General features: G+C 35.3%; 3 protein-coding genes across 3 annotated transcripts in view; 2 read left to right on the forward strand and 1 right to left on the reverse strand.

Moving 5' to 3' along the window:
• The first annotated feature begins 630 nt into the window (after positions 1 to 630).
• LOC135689953 (uncharacterized) lies at positions 631 to 7,659 on the forward strand. The gene is made up of 6 exons (XM_065207320.2): positions 631 to 796; positions 1,393 to 1,785; positions 3,288 to 3,485; positions 4,087 to 4,219; positions 5,684 to 6,156; positions 7,110 to 7,659. The coding sequence occupies exons 1-6, from the start codon at positions 722 to 724 to the stop codon at positions 7,482 to 7,484; spliced, it is 1,647 nt and encodes a 548-aa protein (XP_065063392.2). The 5' UTR covers positions 631 to 721; the 3' UTR covers positions 7,485 to 7,659.
• A 110-nt stretch (positions 7,660 to 7,769) lies between these two features.
• On the reverse strand, positions 7,770 to 13,101 carry LOC135689954 (KICSTOR complex protein ITFG2). Its single transcript, XM_065207321.2, has 5 exons — positions 12,676 to 13,101; positions 11,155 to 11,353; positions 10,235 to 10,650; positions 8,892 to 9,090; positions 7,770 to 8,400 (listed from the first exon to the last, which is right to left on the reverse strand). Exons 1-5 carry the CDS (start codon positions 13,045 to 13,047, stop codon positions 7,961 to 7,963), a joined length of 1,626 nt encoding a protein of 541 aa, XP_065063393.2. The 5' UTR covers positions 13,048 to 13,101; the 3' UTR covers positions 7,770 to 7,960.
• Positions 13,102 to 13,126: 25 nt separating this feature from the next.
• LOC135689951 (BOS complex subunit NOMO1) overlaps positions 13,127 to 21,956 on the forward strand; it is a 29,175-nt gene continuing 20,345 nt past the window's right edge. Inside the window, exons 1-5 of the mRNA XM_089108535.1 lie at positions 13,127 to 13,815; positions 17,876 to 17,921; positions 18,134 to 18,234; positions 19,002 to 19,056; positions 21,591 to 21,636. Of these exons, the coding sequence (XP_088964661.1) occupies positions 13,579 to 13,815; positions 17,876 to 17,921; positions 18,134 to 18,234; positions 19,002 to 19,056; positions 21,591 to 21,636 (485 nt within the window). The 5' untranslated portion in view covers positions 13,127 to 13,578. The remainder of the gene's footprint in view (positions 13,816 to 17,875; positions 17,922 to 18,133; positions 18,235 to 19,001; positions 19,057 to 21,590; positions 21,637 to 21,956) is intronic.

The following is a 21,956-nucleotide window of genomic DNA, read 5'->3' on the forward strand; positions in this document are numbered from 1 at the left end:
CGAGATTTTACGATTTCACCCACAAAAATCTGGCCAATAACGCATCACGCAAAAATATGGGAGGGGGTCAAATGTATATCTTTTTTTATTACTATTCCATTTTTCATCGCACAACTTTTTTCTTAAATTTTAGATAGCAACTCCCAAATCAGACATCTCACTTTTTTGGAATGGTAGCAGTGTCCTCCCTGCTCATGACATAAAAGCAAGGCGGGGCACAACCTTGACTTAACAGAACATATTTCTCAAACTTCTGAAAAAAAATTCTTCGTAATAAAATGTTTCTTGTTCTTAGACTAATCATGGGCTCCGACGCAGGTTTCAAAGTGGGGGGGGGGCAAGAGAAAATTTGACAATCGTAACAAAAGATGTTGAACAAAGCTCTTTTGTTTTGCAAAAAATTGGGGGCAGGGCTAATACTTCGCTCCCCAAATTTATAACAATTCTACCATGAAAGTTGATATCCTTTGGGATATACTTTGTAAAAAATCTGTCTCACCCCGTGCAAATTTACACGCTATGTCCCTTTTGATCGGAAAGAAACCAATAGGGCTTCGGAATCCCAGACATTAGTACTATTTCTATGGTTGCTACGAACGATGAGACAAAATATTTCTGCGGAGGAGCCAATCCACCTGGAGACCTGGAAAGAAGGAAGTTTTTACGATACGAAACTATAAGCAGGCACTAAAAATTTGTCCAGTGTGATTTGTAATTCAAGATGACAGCCTGCAGAAGTTTGTTATCATTGATATTTTTTCACAGCTACCTTATTTATGCTCAAAATTCATTCCAGGTGAGTTAGATCTAACCAACTTCTATAGAAGCAAGACTTGAAATTGTCGTTAGGCTTATATGCAGTAGGCAGAATTGCATTTTCACAGAATTTGCACATGCAGAATTTCCAACTACATATGGTAACAAGATCAGTTACTGCACGCACAATAGATAGAAGTTGAATAAAAGCTTGGCTGAAATGGCTGCATTTTACGTGGAATAATTGCCAATTTTGTGATGCTAAATCGCCCCTACAAGATATGTTGTTCTATCTAGGCATTCGTTTTTATTATTTAAAATTATTGTTTTTGTCCTTTTATTTTCAAATGCATGTTTTTCCAACTGTGTTGACCACGCATATGAATAGAAGCAATTTCATTAATATTTTGTTTACTAACTTCATTAACTCTGGAAAGGAGGTAAAATATTTCAGTTGCATAACTGCATAATTTTGTAGATTTAAGCTTCCAAAACTGAAATAAGCTTTTGGATGCATAAATACAACTTTTCCTGAATATGGCCTAATATCTTTGTCTCTGTTTAGGATAATTTTCCTGCAAGCAGATCTATTATGATAGAGTGTATAGCCTTTTACATTTTCTTTTATCTTTGCAGGACATAATTTTTCCTCCTACCTTTGTAAACAGTCCGGACTTGACTAGCCCGCCTGGACATTTGAAGCCATTGGGAAACCAAAGGCCACCTGATGGTCCAGTCATAGAATACAACCATATTTTATCGACTCAAGAATATTGGGACAAACATGTGAAATCCAGAACACCCTGTGTATTTCGGCAAGCCATAAAGAAGTCACCAGCTCTTTCCAAATGGACAGATGAGTACTTGAACGAGAAATATGGGGACCTTGATGTTTTGGTTGAATTAAAGAGAGAAAATCGTACTTTTTCCACTGGTAGACTAAGATTTAGTGAGTTTCTTAGCAGATACAAGAAGGATGATTTATATGTTGTCACAATGTTGCCAAAGGCAATGATGCATGAAGTGCAGGTATGTTGGGAATATTACTTCAGCTTTGATTTGTAGAAATGTCTGTTTAATTGCTCTTCTCCTTGCACCTAATTTGGTTTTGGTATTATGTTCCGGTATTATGAGTGTTATGTTCACTGTCCCCTTTCCACCTTGTCTTATTGCACAATTTTTTTCTGACATTTCTTGAGAGCATCAGTTGAGTGTAGTTGAAAGAAGAAAGATTTGTTATATATATATATATATATATATACAATTCAACACATTATGATTACTAAGTAACAGTACTGCAAAGTGAAATTTAGTAATCTCAAGCCTCTCCGGGAATAAAAAGCATGCTGGCTAGGAAAGACCCCTGCTGGTTTGGCTGTGAGGGCTATTTAGCCCTTGCAGAATTTGTTGTTTATCTACTTATATTTGAGTATATGCAAGCCAAAAAATAAATTAACTTGTCTACTAGTAAACATGATTTGTCTTAAGAGGACAGCTGTTTGGTGTGCATTACTACTCCTAAAATGACAATCTGGTTTTTTTTGCAAAATGGCAGCGTTTTGTGTAGGAACACAGATTTATTGAGTAATATCCAACAAAACTCATCTTTACTCAAAAAGATATGGAGCAGTAGAATGTTATTTAAAGGGTAATGGAAGATTAAGTTGTTTCACATTAAAAATTCAAAAAATAATAACTGAAATCACTTCTTTTCTATTAGAAATGAAGGTTGACTTGGGAGTACTCCAGTTTCTTAATGGTATAGGAAATTCCAATACTCATTCTTTCTTAAGAGTTTCTTAATCTGAAAAAAGCACAGAAGAGCAAAAAATAACATGATAGAAATAAGTGAATAATATATACATAAACCTCAAAGCATAAAGGGAAGCAGATATGCGGATCGGAGGTAATGAGAGAGTTCAGACAGGGTGAATGATTGGTTCTATGTTTATTGACAAATCCCAACTGTCTGTCTCACCTTGTTGAAGAGTCAAAGAGCAAAACAAATCATTTCTGTTTACGAACTTTTTTAATTTTTTTTTGATTGCCCAGTTCTTGTTTCTTAAAGCGTGTTTCTTATTATAAAGGAGTGTATTCCTAACACAAATTTTGTACCTGACAATGTTGTGTAAAAATTCGCATTCTTGCTATTTTACGCTTTTTGTTGTTCCTTTCCTGCACAATCATTTTCTCTTTCATTGCTAGTTGTAACAGGTAATACTATAGTTTGTTAACATTTGATGTTAAAAGAAACGAAAATTTTCTCTTTATAACAATGTTTATAAAAACCATATCTCATTGACACGACATTATTTATGAATGCCCTGATATATAGTGGTAGTTAGTTTAAACATTAGAGAGTGAGACAAAGCGGATTCAATGAGAGTGTTGTTCCAAACAACTGCACGGGTGGAAAAAGGCCCTTGCAAAACTATTTTGCGTGGGGTTGGCACAGGCGCGGGCGCAGGCTATAGCCCGTGTCTCAGGGAAAGGCCTGCAATCTATATTTGTCTTATTTGTCTCTCTTGAAGGCAGTTAACTCTGTGCTGTGTGGCACTTTCAAGAATTTCACTCACGAGTCAAACTTTTGGATGAGCAGTGGAGGAACAAGATCAGTAATTCATTACGATGCCGACCATAACTTGCACTGTATGATTGCAGGAAGAAAAGATTTGATTATGGTAAAGAATACAGAACAGAACAGAAAATGGTTATACATGAGTGCAAAGGTATACCAACCAAGTTTTGAATTGAAATTCAGTGTGATTTGTTGAAGGCCGAAGAGATTGTCATGTAGGCATGCAGTTGCAGTGGAGCTTAAAATTAAGCTTTGTTTCTTCTAGGTTGGGGTTGAAAAAATCACTCAGTCAACTAGACAAAAAATCAAGTGGTGGTTCAACTAGGCATTTAATTGCAAAAACTGCAATAGATATTTTTACTTCTCATTTCCACTAAATCTAAACCTTGAGTAGAGAAACCTTGCCAAGAAGCAGATAAATTTTTAGAATAATTGGAGAAAGTTAGAAGAATAAATTCTTCTCCTTCTCTTTATACATAGAAGAAGTAGGGGAAGATCAGATAAGGCAAAGAAAAACAAAAACTGTAGTTCTTGGTAAGATCTTTGTTGAAAAGAAGACATATTTTGAAAGTATATTTGTCTGGTACAAGAACTGGAATGATGATATAATTTCTCTTTAACCACTTTCCAGACATTTGTCTGAACATACTTCTCTTGATGTCTCTTTACTGTGTGTCATGTATCTTTGCACAGATATATGCATCTTATCTCCTTTCATTTGAGTAATGGATTGTAATTCTTTCTATTTGCAGCCTGTAACAGCTGGATCTGGATTTTCACCTTTGAATCCTGACATCATTGATATGAATAAGTATCCAAATTATGCAAAAGTACCTTGGTTATATACAACTATCTTACCAGGAGACTGTGTTTATATACCTGCAAGTATGTTCTTTTTTCCATTTTTTCCCATTTATCACTTTTTAATCAGCTCAGGTCCCCTGATAGCTTAAATCAGCATGCAAAGTTAACAAGAATACATCACTGTTTAGTTAAAGAAGAATTACGCATTGTTGTGGATTCTTAGATGTTGTTCTTTCACTAACAAAACCATACATTGACTAACATGTAGTTTCCAAAGTGATGTAGAGGATACCTATGCTGCGATGTGAGAACGTGATGGAATGAATGAGAAGGAAAAATTAGAGTGTAAGCAGGCCTTAGTAGAGTCACTACAACTTAACACACAGCCAACACTTCAAAATTATGTTGGGCAGAAACTGAATGTGGGTATGATTACCATAAAGCACAGCTATGGCACCTAAAAGTTATATTATGATGTCAAGAAATATTACTCAATGTTGAAATTTAATCAGGCTATAGACAAGGCCCAAGTCACAAGGCACAGATACATATTTTTTTGCTAATCCCCTTCTTTGCTTTTACAATATACTTGATCACATATAGTTTCTCCCTTTGCTGCATTCAAGAAACTGGATGATTATAAGGTCAACACTTTACTACACAAGAAAAAATCAAGGGCATACATTATTTTTTGTGTTTGCTTCCACTTCCCTCTCTTTCCCTCTTTTCTTTTTTCTCAAGATAATTTTTTTGAGACTTCTTGGATACTCAATTGGTACTGATTCGATCTTACTCTTTTTGGTGTACAGTAAAGACCTGCGTAGAAGCTGCCCACACACATAAGCGGCCCCCGCACATTAGCTGCCCCCCAAATTTGAGGCTTCAAAATTCAGAAAAAATATTTTGCCTTACACTTAATTGTTGAAAATATTTTTGAAAATAACAATAACTAAAATCCATGAAATCCATCTTCAGACAGTTCAAAGAGTTCATCTCTTTCCATTTGATTTAATGTCACTCTATCGTCTTGATCTTGTCATGAGCCACGTGTTATGTTCAAGGATTGTAGAAACATCAAAAAGACAATCCAATGAGGTCTCATTAAGAGAATTTAACACATGGACAGATATGTGCCCCTGATTGTTTGCATTTTAAAATCATTATGTCGGAAACTAAAGGAATTTTTTTGTTATCTACAACATTAGCAAGCCTTGGCTGCACCTACGAATTTTGGGGGCAAAATGAGAAAAAAATGTGCAGCTTATATGCGGGTTTTTACAGTTACTGCCAAAAAGCCGAAAACATCTTGGAATGGAATAAGCCGAAAACATCTTAGGAGTAAGAGCTATGGCTCTATTCAAATGACCAGGGCCTGATGGAATGGTCTCTGTCAAAACTTTTATTGGTGAAAAGAAGTGTGCCTAGATGTAACGGTTCACAATGAGATAGTATTCGTGTTTTATAAGTTTGATCATCAGCATAACAATTTTATTTAGAGAGAAAAGTTGCAATACTCAATACTTATATTGTATAATTTTTTTATAGTCTACATCCACCAAGTTAGAGCATATGGAAGATCTGTCTCATTGACTACCCTTTTTACTGAAGAAATCATTGGTAAACAGTTGCATTTCACAAGTGAAGGGTGTTCCCAGGAGCTGTTGGATGAATACCGTACAATGGCGGATATTGATTTTCATTGGACATATGAGAAAGGAGATGAGACCATTGATATGGGCTACATGAATGTAGAGAGGCTTCGGCACATCTTTGCTTCTCATATCAATGAGTCAAGGGTGGCCAAATGGGCTTTCAAGCATTTTAGGGAATTTTATCTGGAATTTTCTCATGGAGAGGCACAAAATAAGCCAGAAGAAGTTTGGAAAGATATATTAGGCCTTAAAATGAAAGAAAAAATTGATATTGAAACTGTTAAGACTTTCTCAAGAGAAACACTAAAATTGCTAGCAAGGTCATTTGATCCACCACATGGCCCCAAAACAGATGGGCTGCAAGAGGTTTGGCATGTTTTTATCTTCTTTGTTTTGTGAGGATGCAAATGTAGCAATTATGCAGTAGTTCTTTTGAAACAGATAAAGAACAAGGCCATTTTAAAGCCACCAAGCAATTGAAATGCTTGATTAGCCCCTAGTATTTTGCTTCATATAAGACATTTAGGAAACAAGGCAATTTGGTTGCAAGATCTTCTTTTTTCTTTGATTGAAACTGAAAAAATCCAGAAGATTTCCCTTTTGCTTACAACTTTCAATTAAATCCCCTCTTGGTGGTGTAATGTTAATAATTGAAAAAATAAGTATAAGCCTACTTGTATGGTTCACTATTTGCTGTTAGTTTTTTATCTAGAGTCTGTGCAAAAGAAAAAAGCCATAGAAGCTTTGGTCCTGATACTGTTTTGCTCTTTGACCCAATAACTCCAAATATGCACTAAAAGAATCAATTTAATTTGGCACTCCTTTTTTTAACTAAATCTAAAACTGCATTGTTATCCCTGGTCCCTGGGGTAGTGTGATCAGGGCCTACAATTCATAAAACAAAAAATGAAGCAGAACAACGCTGCAACAACCCAGGAACAGAACAAATAACCCAGAAAACACAGGGTAATTTAGAAAACGTAATGGGACAAAGGCATGATTGATGACATGCTTGCACAGGCAAACTTTATTAACTCAAACATGGAAATTAACTCAAATTAGGCAATTGACTCCCATTTCAGCTTGTTTTTGGGTTGTTCCACTTTATCTATTAATCCTATTATTCTCTTATTCTTTTTTATGTTTTATCTTCTTTACCCTCCAGGAAAAATGTACATCTAAATAACCCGTGATGATACTTCAGTCAATTGTCTAGTTTAGATGCTTTCAGAAAAAAATTAACCACCAATCAAAAATCTGGTTTTTGTTAGAACAACTTCAAACAAGATGTAAATGGGAGATATTATTCTATATTTCAGATTACTGTATTGCCTGGTGATAACAAAAATGACCAAGATCTTGGTGCAGAAGCTAAAAATGACTTAGAAGGGGAAGAAGAAGAACAAGATAATGGAGAGGATAACAAAAATGACCAAGATCTTGGTGCAGAAGCTAAAAATGACTTAGAAGGGGAAGAAGAAGAACAAGATAATGAAGAGGATGAAGGTGGTGAGGGTGGTGAGGGTGATGATGAAGAAAATGAAGAAAATGAAGATGATAACGATGAAACAGAAAAGGCATTACCTCCTGATGAAGTTTATGATGATGAAAGGCAGACAAATGAACCAAAAGAGCCATCAGACAAAAACAAGCAAAATAAAGTAACATCTTCTGCAACACATGAAGAACTTTGATAAATGTCCTAATTTTCATGCAAAAATAATAGCCTCAACATGAACAAAGAAAATGTTAACTTTTTTATTTGGCATTTCAAAATTAAAGGACATAATTTTTTAGAGCGAGTAAGTGCATGATAAATTTGATATGCTAAGTAGTCAAAAGCAAAGCAGCTATTTTGATTTAAGACAACTTTTTCTACCTCAGTTTCTAAGTTTTCAAGTTTCAACTTTTGATCTCTGTTGGTCACATGTTCTTATGAAAAAAACTTTTGAAATGGGTCAATTTTTTGCTTTTTCTAAAATCAGCCCCTTAATTAAGTAGTTTTCTAAAACCTTCCAACTGTTTTGTATTTGTAAAGGTATTTTTATATGACTTAATTTTGTAGGGCAAAACAATACATGCACAGCATATTTTTTGTCAGGCTTTACTATATATAAAGAAGTTGTGACTTTATTTATTAAGCATTAAGAACAGCATCATTTGCTTGCTGTCAAGTGGAGTCTAATGATGTTGATTGCAACAGCTTCATTAGTTTTGTGTTGTCAATTTTTCCTTTTTCATCCACCAGCCTTGTTAAAATACCATTCAGTTCTGGCCTTTCTGTGAGTTTTTCTAGCAGTACTTCATCCAGTCTTTCTGACTTTTGATAGATGGAATCAATGTTATAGTAAAGTACAACCTTGTTTGAATAAGTCACATAACAAAAGCAAGGGGAGTTTTTCTGTGAGTCAGTGGCATAAAATCCAGCATCGAATCCACAAATATTACAGCCATAATCATAACAAGCCACTTCAAAGTCCTTATTTATGATGTATGTTACTCCTTCCCAAGAGCAAAGAATAACGTCATCATTTCCCTCCATGAACTCTAATGTGCTCATGTAAAACCACTGATGCTCAGTTATTTTCACTGCTGGCAATAAATGGTTGTCTGAAAGAAAATATTTACTCTTAAAACTATAAAAAGCATGTGTGACAACATGTGAGCCAAGTGAAAAGATCTTCAAATTGTTTGTAAATAGGGGTAAAGCTAAAGGTCAGAACTTGTCTAAACTTTAATATATTGAATAGACTGTGAGCAAGAATCTGAATAATTTCATCTAGTTGTTTGAAACACAAAGAATTAATGAAAAGGTAGCTTTTACAAGCTTTTTTTTATAATACACAATTCAAGCAGAACCAAAAATGATTGATATTAATATTTTGTCTGCTAAATTTCCAGGGACAAATAAAATTTTGTTTGTTGACATTTTAGCACTAAAAATCCTTGAATATCCACATTGTATCAATCCTCATGGTTTGCATTTTCCTGCTTACTGTGGAACATAACTCCTAGATATCAACTCATATTGATGCATGTCATTCAATGCACATTAATGTTTATTGATCATATAAACTGGTAAACAAAATTCATAGACTTACACTCAGAGCTTGCATCCACTAGTGCAAAGAAACCATCCACTGTGAAGAGACCAAACAACCCAGAGACTTGATTCTCCCTTTTTATTGATCCCGTCACCTCACAGTTCACATTGAAATTCCGACCTGGATAACCTTGATTTGTATACAAAACATGGAGTTGTTCTGGCTCTGAAGGTTTTCCTTTAGTCTTTAATGAATTCTGTAAAATGAATTAGCCCAAGATAGTGAAAAATGGCTTAAACGTTTGCAAAAGCAGCGCTTTACCATTGGGTTAATAACTATCACAAACTTATAGATTCCTTGCATGTTATGAAGAGTTTGGTATGTAAGCTTTCCTTTACACTTTTTAAGTACACTTGAAATTAACGATTTGCCAATCCTGAATTAGTTACAATTTCAGTAATTCTCCACCCCTTCCAAATTAGTTTCATATCAGATTCAGTGATATACAAAATTTTTAGAAAATGGCTATGAATAATTAAAAAACAGTGTTGACTCAAATGTTGAATTTTATGAGGTACCCATCAACCATGATTTTTGAAAAACTAAAACTTTTTGTAGCTTTAGTCGTAATTTGAGGTTGACATAGCTTAGGTTCTTTTTCAATCATAAAAGAAGAGACAGGGTAAGTTTGAGTGAAATTTTCTCAATGAAATTTTAATCATATAAAAATTTTGACATGAGATTTAAGTTAACCTATTTAGTTTATAGAACAGGATGGTTCAAAATTGTGTAGGAAGGAAGAACCGCAGAATAGGCTGTGCATTGGATTCTGTAAATCTTGCAATGAATAAGAATTAATACAAAAGAAATTCAGGAACAAAGCAATACAATGATGAGAATCCAATGTAATGAGATAAATTTTCAAAATGAATTAAAACAATCTTTTGGTGGTACAAAACTTGTAAATGGCTTTGAAAAAAGCAAACATTTAGTAAACTAAAGCTTTTCGTCTGACACTCTTCAGAGTTTAAAACGTCAGAACATAGATCGAAAACTCTACGCTCAGAAATATATATACCCAGTTGTGGATCGAAATAGGCCAATCAGAAACACGAGCACATGACTGTAAAGGTTGACCAATAGAGCGTAGAGTTTTCGATCTATGTTCTGACGTTTTAAACTCTGAAGAGTGTCAGACGAAAAGCTTTAGTTTACTAAATGTTTGCTTTTTTCAAAGCCATTTAAAATGAATTAAATAAAATGAATACTAATATTTTGCTCTGGCATACAGGGCTTCATCTAAGAAAATAAAACGAACAAGTGAATGAATTCGAAATGCGTGAATTCTAAATTGCTACTCTGAGTTAGCAAAGTTTATGTGGCAAATCGCCAGTACTTACTGCATGCAACAGCTGTGAGTCTTTCGGGCACCCTGTATTATACTCTCCAAGAATAACATATCCTCCCCCTGGCTGTGATGCCACTAGCTTAGTTTTACTTTCCCCACACTTGACAACAGCTACTGAGCCAACTTGACCAGGCAAATAATACTCATCAACTTTTTCAAAACTGCCACTAGTTGAACTGTCATATGTGAATCTTTGTTCTTTGTTGCTGTTTATTGGTGACATAGGAGAAGGTGATCTGTTAGATTCTGAATCTTTGGAGGGTTGTTTTCCTAGTTTTGACAGCATGGGTTTTCCTTCTTCATCTTTTGAGGGCTGTTTAGAGAGTTTGGATTCGCTTTTTTTGTTCAGATCTTGAAACTCATCTTTTGACTGTTTCCTTTCCAACAATAAATTTGAGTGCTTCCTCTCTGATAACATAAACAGGTTCAGCTTGGTAAAAAGTCAATAAAAAGAAATTTTTGCATAAACACCAATTCTAGGATAATGCAGTTGAACAACCTAGATTAGTTTTAGAATAATTATATAAATGGATTTTATAAATTTTCCAGATAATGAAACTAAATACAAAACAATACAACAAATAAAAAAAATTAATGACATCCTAAGTTAAATTTTTTAGCTTTCAAGCAAACAATTATGAATGTGGCAAAAATGGAATTTTGAAAGCTTTTTAACTCGTGGCTATTGATTATGGCACTTTTCAACAAGATCTTGTATATGGAGAGTCATTCGGGCCACATTCTTGCAGCTCTTTTTAGTAATTAAATGACAATCAAACAAGTAAAACAATTGTGCATCTCTTCATAACATATCAGTTATAATTATCCAGACAGGGGGTGTGAATTTTATCTAGTAAATATAAAGGAATCTTAATGTCATTAAAAAAGGGTTAACAAAAATGAAGGACAAACCATGCAAGATATGTTTGAATTTAAACACTCTGACATATCTATCAGAGTATGCAACAATCAACTCCATTTGTCCATCACCATCAATGTCACAGACAGTTGCCATTTTTGGGTTGGCTGGCATCTCTTGCATGAAAGATGGCTTTATTAAGATGCTTCCTGAGTGGACTGGGGATGATTTTGCATCTTTGACTGACACAGGCTAAATTGAAAAAAAAATCTTCTAGAATTATCTTTGAGATGAAAATTATCACCCTGTATAGTTCCTTGCAACTTACAGAACTAATTGAACTGTTGCAACTCAATCTGCCCAAAAAATTATAGACTCGGAAAGTAAAGCTAAATTGAAAGCAATTTGGGGGCAATGAAACATTTATCATCTATGCTATTATGGGGGGTGCAGAAGCAACAAAACCACACAGACACAGTTGCAATAACAAAATGTGATGTGGCACAAAAAGCAAAATATTCACATTTAAAGAAAAGGAAAACATTGCCTAAAGTAATCCAGATTGGATTTTTCACCTTGCGCAGGGGATAAATCACCGCACACATTAAGTATCAGGCGCATTAAAATATATCAGGCGCGTATTAAAATGATTCATTCAGTCGCAGACGATCCTTTTTTAACTGTTTGTTAAACAAGTATGTACTTAATAATTGACGCTTTTAATGAAATTTGAATTTGAAGACCCTCAGAGTTGCAGGTCAACTAAATTGTCATTAATTTTTGCTTGTGTACAAGGCTGGTTTTTGTACACACATATGCCAAATAACAGAAAACATGTGAAGGATATTTTTAAAACTGTTGGGATTGTTGGGAGTAAAATTCACATGGGACATGATGATCTAATTTATCACCATGCACAAAGTTTTCAAAGTTTGAGCAGATTTTAGTTTACGGAAAGTATTCTCATCTGGTTGGGTTTCCCTGGTTCTTTTTATGAATTACGAAAAACGTTTATCTTAGCTATATTGTTTTTATCACCACTAACTTTTACTAACGTTTTTCCTGAAATGTATACCAAAAAGTTACATACTGTATTTTTATGGTAATTAGTCTCAGCTGCACAAAATTTTTATCTTTGCTATTTGCAAATGCGCAATTTTCATGGACATGAAACAGATCCCCTGCGCATCTGTCAAAGATTCCAATCTGGGAAATATTGAATGAGACGTTTTTTATGGTTCGCAAAACAAGCAGTTGCATCTTTGATCCAAAATTGCCAGCCACAAACCATTGCCAATTTACAGCGAAGGATGCAAGATGCATGTTAACCTTAAGCCACAATCCACAGAAAACCCATTGCCAAAGCCGTAAGCCAAACCTAGAAATAAGGTCGAGGCCGTGAAAGCCGGAAACATATAATAGGCCCCCTGGGGGTCGCCCCCATATCAACGTTGTACAAGTTTTCCGAGTCTTTTTGAAAAAGCAAAAGTAAATATGCAATAAAATGCCTAGCTTCTTTATTGTACTTTTTCACCATCAAATTGGCGATCAAGACTTCTGAAATGAGATTACACCTTTTCAATTTTCGAACTGTTTGCTTTTTCCTGTTGCCTTCCACGACCTTTTTCTTGAAACGCAGAGGGATAAAACACAAAACAGCAACCATCCGTATTCAGACATAATACACATTGAGCATGGATGTTTGTTACATCGCAAACAAGAACCGTTGTAACACACCCTAGACCTTCTGTACAGACTCTCCATGGTTTGGAAGACCTCCCTTTGTAAACGAAGAGCTGCCCACTTGTGCTACAAACAACAAGTTCATTCCCACCATCATTATCAACATCACCGAACGCTATTGCATTTCTGTGAATTGTTCCTTGAAAATCGAACTCGATTTTATCAACAAAAGATACAGATCTATTCGACATTAGTTTCGACATATTTTCCTTTCATGTGCACTAATGTTTTTAAACCATTTTGTAGGAGCCTCATTTTCAACAGAAATACCATCTTATTTTAGACTCGGTTTGAATGTGTAGGCCATATGCTGCTGCTGTTCAGAAGGATTTGACAGAGTTTGACCCTTGGGTATCCACAATCATTTGTGTCATTTGAAAATAAATTATAAAATTTGGTGTACAGCAAGTGAAGATACAGCTAGGGAAGTCAAAAACTGGACTTTCCAAACGCTATCTTGGAAAGAGTGTCTTCTTTGGTCTTTTTCTTACCTCGTGTTGATGAGAGTCCGTACGATTGACGCATCTATTGTTTTTGAATAACAGAGTTTTGGATTATTATCAAATTATTTGGGAACTGACTTCATAACGGAAGATTCCAAGAGCTCGTAAGCTACAGAAAAACTGATACATAACAGATGTTTTTTTGAACACCACAAACACAACACTCAAGGAACAACAAAAGAATTCAGAGTCCAGCCATCATTAAATTGAATGAATTAAACTGAATCAGCGATGGAATATCTCAAAATTAGCTTTTTAACCCAATCTATGATACTTTGTGTTTTACATAGCTTTATTTCAACAGTTATCGGCCAAGATATTGTTGGTTGTGGTGGATTTGTTCAGTCAACAGTTCCAATAAATTTTGAAAGAGTTGAAGTGAAACTTTATACAAAAACTGGTGCCTTAAAATTCAAAACAGAATGTGCACCAAATAATGGATACTTTCTGGTAGCTGTATATGACAAGGTATGACTTCCTTTGGATCATTTTCATGAAAATATAATTGATTATCTGTCTGCTTATGCTCACAAGTGATAGTAAATAACAATATTTCACATGTGCACAGTCGTTCCAGCAAGGTTTGCCATGTACAAACCTTCTTCTACCAAACACTTGGCTGCAAACATAGGTTTTTCACGTGAACAGCATTACACAAACCTTTTGTGTGTCTTACCGAACACCATACGTGAACACCATACTTTGCTTACTGGGTTGTTTGATTTCCAACAAGCAAAGTATGACTGTTCTCCTCAAGATCTCATCTTTTTCAACATTCTGTTATTTACAAGGTGGTCGAGAGGGGAGGGGCAAGAGGGCAAATTGCCCCCAGGGCCTCAAGGTCTATGGGACCTCATAAAGTAATGAATTCCATTTTAAAACTGGAATTAATCAAACATAGCAAAAGTATACCTAAAAAATAGATAAACTTTCTAAAAAATTGCAAGAAATGACAGCAAAAGATATTCTGCTTCTTAAAATTGTTATGTGCCAACATCAGAATTCTTGTCACTTCTCTTTATGTGTGGGGCACAAGCATATCTCAAGACAGAGATTCAAAAACCACACATTTTTGCAATAGAAACTGGAAAACTTACCTAAATAGCGTCAAAAACCGTTCACCAAGGCAATATTGAAAACCGCAAAACTGGCAGATTTACAGGGAAAAACTGAAAAACTGAGCAGAAATACAGCCGAAACCGTGAAACGCAATCAGCCCCTCATCATAGTCTTCTCTGCCTAGTTCTATTCTCTATCTCTCTTAAACCTCATCTCTTTGATATTACTTCACTGGATTCCTATCCTGCATCTTTCTATCTTAGCATCTTTCTAATGCATCTTCAACTCTTTCAGTCATAGGCCACAGGCCATGCTGGGAATGGCGTGCGATTGCACGCCCATGCCTTGGCACACGCCTTCCATTGCTCAGAAGTGCAGTTTATCGCTCGCCTTAAATAATCTTAAATTATTCTTAAGTGACCACTATGGCCCAATGTAATTTTTTTATCATAATTCAACTATGAACAAACGGTGATAATCATGCAATCGTTTCTATTTGATTTCTACTTGACGGAAAATTTGGCGAATATTCTAATTTGCTTAAGGTTATGGTAAACGTTTTCTGGATGGAAACATCCATTTTTCGATTTCTTCAGATACTAGTAGCCGTACTTTCAAGGCACACGATGATACCATGTTTAGAACTAACAGAAGTTTTGAAAGCGGTGAAAAACCCCTGTAAACGAAGGTTTCCATAATTTCTTTATCAAAGTTTTGGGTTGGGGTCTGAAAATCGCTCTACCTTTTAAGCCAATAATCCTTGCTTTGCGGTTGTAGTCGTGTGTCTCATTTGCAATAAGTACAGTGGAATAACAATATAACGAACCCAAGATATATCAAACTTCCCGGTATATATATATATAATTGCAGTTACGCAGTCCCGACATGAAGGTTTCATGTTGTTTCTGCTTCTGCAGCTCTGCACACTACTTCTGATAATCTTCTCCATTCTTTGCGGTCCCTTGCTGTGGATCGTATCTTTTCAAAATCTCCATTGTTCTTTATGTTCGGTAGTGGAAAAGACCTTTCCATTGCTCTTGCTCTGGTGATATCTTTATTTAAGGTTGTCACGAGAGTTTCTCTAGGTCTGCCTCTGAATCCCCTCTCCGATCCCTCAAAGTAAAATCTCACTGCCTTCACAGCCGGTGTATCGTCGGACAAACGTAATATGTGACCGAACAGCCGCCATCTACCCTTGAGGATGTCAATTGAAATTGGTCCTTCTTCGCATCTTTTGTACAAGTTCTGATTGGAGATCTTGTTAGGATACTTTTTTCCTATTAGCTGTCTCAGTTGCTGTCTGTGAAAAGCATCTAGACCTTTCGTATCTTTTTGTGTCAGTCCCCAAGTAGAGCTGTTATACATCAGAACTGGTTTTACAAGTGTTCTGTAAAGCTTGAGGCGAAGTTTTTCGCTGACGTGGTCTTTTCTGATCCAGATGTGATTTAATCTATTCATGGATGCTATCGACAACTGTTTTCTTCTTTGTATATCTTCCGTATCACCTAACAGAGAGCCTAGCTTTTTAACTGTCCTCCATCGCTCTGTGTTTCTGTCTCCTCGAAATATTTCTGTTTGCTCTGTTTTGCTGTTGTTCACTTTCAAATTATCTCTAAGCAGAATTTCTCCAATCTTTTCTGTGATGATATTCTTCTCCAATTCACTAGTTGTGAGGAAATCAGCGTCGTCTGCGTATATAGCTTCCTGAGGTAGAAATGTTGGAGACCAGTTACCATTTTCTTCGTGATCTTTACTGTTAATCTCATGTCTAAAATTCCTTACTTTTCGGAGTGATTCTTCAAAATAAATGTTAAACAGTACACCGCTGAGCGCATCACCTTGTGGTGAGCCCAGATTGCTACTGAAGGGCTCTGTCTCGACGTTGTTTATTCTCACATCTAGAGTTGTATTGCTTAATAACAACTGTATCATTCTTACTTCATCTTCGTCGAGGAATTTCTTTGCAATATCAACAAACTTCCCGGTATAACAAACTAAATGCCTGGTCCCTTGGATTCTGCCTAACAAACTCCTTACAAATTCTCTCGGTAAAACAAACCCTGGATATAACGAACTCTCGTTATCACGAACCATTTTTAGGTCCCTTCATCATAATTACCCTTGATATAACGAACTTTCATAAATTTTTCATCATCTGTTATTTTTCTTTATTCATTTTTCACTTGCTCTTGGGGAGAAATCATTTTTGTAATCGGCAAAAAATTCCCATGATACATTTCAAGTACTGGCTGATAGACTCAGACCACAAGATGAAAGTTTGATTGCGTCAGAAATTACTGCAAATGAGTACATTGACACTAACCAAATACCTTTTTACATATGAGACATTGGCAATGAGAGACGACAAAACTTTATTGAGAGACCCAGATGGAGAAGCAGAAGAAGACAAGTAAAAATGTGAAGTAATTGAAGACATCAGCGAAGCGATACCAGCTTTTCCAATCTCTTGGTCCCAAGTTATAAAAGGACATCAGATTTTCATTTTCAATGGCCAGCCAGTTGTATTATTTGAATTCAGATTGGTTTTTTGAGTTAAATGGCACATGTATGGCTGTACATGTGCACAGAGGTTGGAGATTGCCTAAACAAGCCCACCACAGGTTTTTTTAGGCGTGAACTGCGAAAGGTGGATTGTGAGGATTTAGCTACTGTAGCTTTCTTATAAAATAAAAACGTGTAATTAACCATTTAATCCGTTCTAACACTAGTCAACAGATAAGTTTTCTTTATGGTGAAAACACAGTTAGAATTCTTAAATTTTGAGAACAAAATTGTCAGGAGAAGCAGACGAGAAGGGTTTATAAACTGCAGGATTACATACTAATTAACCTACTTTATTGTTAATGTTTTTTTCTTTAATATGTTGGGTTTGACGTTAATAAAGCTTGTTTAATAAAATGTATTGATTGGACTAGCCTTGTCTTATGTTTTCTTATGATAAAGTCATGTGGTCTAGTCCATATACAGCTGACTGTATTATTAAGTACTTTGGTGCAATAGCACACCTTTGCACGCCTTGGCACCACAAGGAGTGCAATTCATTGCACCCCTGCCGTTTTATTCCCAGCATGGCCTGGGCCACGTTTCAACCATGTACAACCATCCTGACCTATACATGCTTTGTAGACATTGCCTCTTATCTTGACAGGAAGACACTGTTTGCTAACAAACTAGCCACTTCTCCTTTTTCATGTTGTTGCTTCTCTAGTTCAAGGAAATCTCTCAGTTTTGTCCAAAAAAGAAAGGTCTAAATTATAAACCTTTAGGGGTTTATGTTATTGTTATGTTAACATCAAAATATTTGCTCCGTCAAAGATACTGCTTGATTATTATAGATTCCAAAATACTACTATTGCTCACTAGTTAGAAGCAAATTCAAATAGCATATTAACAGTTTTGAGTTTCAAAAACCTCTCTGTAACATTAATTTTTTATCCTTTGTTTTTAGGGAGAATATACGTTGAGAATTGAACCCCCAAATGGTTGGGGATTTAGTGAGTTTGACCTTTGCACATTTTGTATTTTTTGGAATTATATGTATTGCAAAATGGCTTCTTAACATACCTATAGGAATGATGTACAATTTTATGTTGTTTGGCTAAGATCTTTGCTATAGTTCTTCTTATTGTTCTGCTTCTTCATTCATAACTTGCCTGAAAATACAGTAAAGAAGTAGTCTTATACTAACTCTCATTTGCATTTCCAGATCCTACTGAAATAGATCTGAATATTGATGGGAAAACAGACCCTTGTGTAAAAGGACAAGATATCAATTTTAAGTTCACTGGCTTTTCAGTAGGTGGTTTGGTGAGTGTTGCATAATTTTTGCCACCAACATTCTGCCATCATATCATTTTGACTATTGTTAGTAGGTTAATAAAAGACAAAGTATTCAAAGAGGCATGGATTGTTGAATATTTTTTCATTTCATGTTGGTGCTTCAGTAAATGTTTTCCAGTCTTTGAGGAAATTTTGATGTACATAGCAAATTGGGATCAGTTAAACACAGACCTGAGCATCTTTCAACCAGTGGGCCACATCTTGCCCTTCGGTCCTTTCTCTTGGCCCTTGTGTATGACAGAACATAAACTTTTGTAGGAGTATTTTCCACTTGTTGTGCACCAAAATTTCTTATATTTCTGTAAACATTTACATATATCTATTTCATTGTGATAACCAATAGCAGCCAAACTATTGTATAATTTATAGATTACTTTAAATATTGGGAGAAAATGAATTGTGCAGAATAAAGAAATCATTCGTTTGGCCCTCCAACTCAGTTCAGGTTTCCCATGTGGCCCCTTGTAGAAATTAATTGCCCACCCCTGGTTTAAAACCAGTCTTTTAGTTCTTTGGTGTTCTTGTCTGTGTTTGCTTATTTTTTTTATGCTCATAAAAATTTACAATGCACTACTACAAACTACAGTACAATACCACAGGGAGCATGAATCTTCATAACAACCCTCAGAGCCTATCCCAAAAAATGATGCTATGCAAAAGCTATCAAGACCAAACTTATGTTTTTATTTATTTGTGTTTTGGCCTTTGAATCGATGTAGATTATATATTTTTAGATAGGAAGCAAAAACAGAGCAATTGGGCCTGCTGGAGTAGATATACAATTACAAGGTTTGCCAGGTTTTTGAAAAAAAATATTTATTAGAAGTAATATGTTGTTTATATTATATATATATATATATTTATATGTTCTGTTGATTGTTAAGCCAATGCCAGCATATTACAATTAGTTTTTTGAGAAATAAAACCTAGTCATATGTGCTTGTTTAATGCCAAGGCATGTATTTTATTGATTCACAACCAATTTGTGTCCTGATTTACTTCAAAATGGAGGCACTTTAATAACTAGTGGAAAGCTGAAAAAAACCTGGTGCGAACCATAACTGCCATAAAAAACATAACTGCAAGGAAGCCATTTAGTTCAGCATTTTGCTGGGCTCACATCCAACATTTGATACCATAAGATTCTTATAAACATTAGTTGAACCAATGTTCAGAAACAAACTTTCAATTATCATGAGTTTTCATCTTTTACGTACCACTGATTAGCCTTAGGGCCTGTACAGCCAGGGGGACCCAAGAAGCGTTGTCCTTGTTATGTTAGCCTTTATTTTTTGCTTTAAGCATATGTACAAAAGTGTAAGTATGTGACAAATTTTGGCTCTGTGACGTAAATAACTTGCTGTACAGGCGCAGGTCTGCGGTTTATTTCATTTTGAAGCTAACATTCAATATTCTCAACTAGGGGATTGTATTGCATTTTTAATAACTTCAGAAAAGAACCTTTCCAGCTTTATCTCAAAGATTTGTTTTTTCTTGGCTCGTAGCAACATCAATCGTTTTTTAATCCTTCTTAAAGTCAGAACAACACCTAAAGCTTAAATAAAGTCTAACGTTTGACGCATTGTTTTCAAACCACATAAATTTAGTCAATGGTGGCTCTGTAATGAGAGGCAAATTTAATTTTCGTTTCGTTAACCAAGAAAGCAATGAAACGTCGATGTCTGCACTAGAGAAATCTCCAATTCGCTATGAAGTATAGAAGTGGATAAAAAAAGTCTATTTTGATCCCTTAGTGTATTTTAGGGATAAATTGCCTTTCAAGGAATTGCTGGAGATGAGAGAGTTTTGAACTAGATATTGCAAGCAAAAGAATTATTGTCTCAATGATCTCATTTAATTTCGAGGTTTCTGAACCAACAGCAAATGGTATCTATTGTGAAGTCTTCACAGGAATAACTAAAAGTTTCTACTATTTTATAGGGGTGCTCCTTCTTTTATTTTTACCTGATGAGTCGGCTCGAATCGTCATAATTAACTTTCAACTATACGAAACTGTTATTTGATTATATTGATTTTTGGTCATTATTCCTCGACGTACAAAACGCTAAGCTACATTGATTATCAAACTTGAATGTGTATTTAAAATAGCTGATATGCAAAGATATCAAGCGATCAGACCGCTTTACTGTGTTGCGGAAGGTCGAGGGCTCGAATCGAGTTCAAACTCATGGTCTGCATGTTGGTCTCCTTACCACCAAGTAGAAATTTGTTACGTGTTGGCAATACTGAGAAGGCAAAAGGCAGCAAGAAAAAGAGCTGGCCATCCTACCAATGCAGCTCAGTTCCAATCGACTTGAATTAGCTCAGTTCTTAGCTAGTTTACAGCTCAGCTCCAATTGATTTGAATTGGCCTAAGACAAGTGTCCTTTCTAGCAGACACATCTCCTGCGTAGGATCGTATACGGATAACAGCTTTACCCTTACGAGATCTGTGACAACTGAACCAGTTGTTATGCATATTGAATATAGAATATTGGTTCCAGTTTTTTAAACGACCTGTTTTTACATTTTTGGTGTTCACTTCATATCTGCGTTTTTATTCTGATCAATTGCATCTTGCGCAGTTTGATTTATGTAGAAATATGAACACAGAAATCGTTTTCTTATGAAAATTAAAAAGTTTGAATTGATTATAAGTTGTCGTGCATCCCCTTGCCTGTATCTATGAACTCTTACTTGTCTTTCCTCTTATAATACAATGTCTATCCTATTATAATGATACTTGTTAGGAAACTGGACTTGCAAAAGTTTCAAGAACAGTCCTGAACAAGTTCGGGCAATAATGCCCCAATATTGCTAACTGAATTTGTCTCATATTGATCGACGGTGATTAATTAAGCTCGCGAATTTTCATTTAGTCTTCAGCTCAGTTCCTAACGACTTGAATTGGTCAATATGTTATCTGTCGTGAATTGTCTGTATTGTGGTAAATTTACCAGCAGCGCGGAGATTTCCCGTTGTGTGCAAGATATGAATTAGTTTCGAAATCATCATCCGCAAATTGTGTAAAGAATTCTGTTTGCCACTGTCATAGTTATCCGTTTATACACGTGAAGCGGGAAGGGAAAGTTCTTTAGCGACCTTTCACGTTGAAATCTTGGGTATTTGGAGATAATGACGAACCAGACACCTTAATTTTAAATCTTGTCATCCTTAAACGGTATTAAGCGTACAAAATTGAGCTTTGAGAGACCGCTAATTTGACAGAGGTCCTAAAAACCCAATGACTGATACGATTTTCATCACTTTGCCTTTTTTTATTGTTTTTATTAATTTGATGTTTCCATTAACTGCATTTTCAGGCGCTGGTGAAGATATAAGAAAGAATGTGACTGTCGAAAACGGATTGTAAGTGTAATTATTCGTTTGCTTTGTGTATTGAAGTTCACTGGAAAGGGCAATTGTTGGTCGAAATCTAGTTTAATCAGTATTTCAATGAAGGCTTAAGTTGGGTAAAATTCCGTTTAGTTAATTTTATGTTAGATCATTCTTAAACTTATTTTCAGTGACTTTTTCCATTATACTTAGTTGTAAAGTGGTTTGGTAGATCATTTAATTACTTGAGGGCCTTTTGATCTTTGTAAACCATGCTTGCGCATTTGCGGATATGATGCATCTCTAAAATAAAACATGACTTTAGCATGTTGAAAATTTTGTTATACAAATTA

Source organism: Rhopilema esculentum, chromosome 5 (genome assembly GCF_057945365.1).
Source record: "Rhopilema esculentum isolate cy_ngs chromosome 5, ASM5794536v1, whole genome shotgun sequence".
NCBI classification, from domain to species: domain Eukaryota; kingdom Metazoa; phylum Cnidaria; class Scyphozoa; order Rhizostomeae; family Rhizostomatidae; genus Rhopilema; species Rhopilema esculentum.

Bases quoted from the DNA above. Each gene is read 5' to 3' on its own strand.
- LOC135689953 (XM_065207320.2), top strand. From the start codon at position 722: ATGACAGCCTGCAGAAGTTTGTTATCATTGATATTTTTTCACAGCTAC. The intron at 3,486-4,086 runs GTATACCAACCA...TTCTATTTGCAG, and splicing joins GGTTATACATGAGTGCAAAG to CCTGTAACAGCTGGATCTGG. The intron at 6,157-7,109 runs GTTTGGCATGTT...TCTATATTTCAG, and splicing joins AAACAGATGGGCTGCAAGAG to ATTACTGTATTGCCTGGTGA.
- LOC135689954 (XM_065207321.2), bottom strand. From the start codon at position 13,047: ATGTCGAAACTAATGTCGAATAGATCTGTATCTTTTGTTGATAAAATC. The intron at 10,651-11,154 runs GTTTGTCCTTCA...TTATGTTATCAG, and splicing joins ATTCAAACATATCTTGCATG to AGAGGAAGCACTCAAATTTA. The intron at 8,401-8,891 runs GTAAGTCTATGA...ATTTTCTTTCAG, and splicing joins AGTGGATGCAAGCTCTGAGT to ACAACCATTTATTGCCAGCA.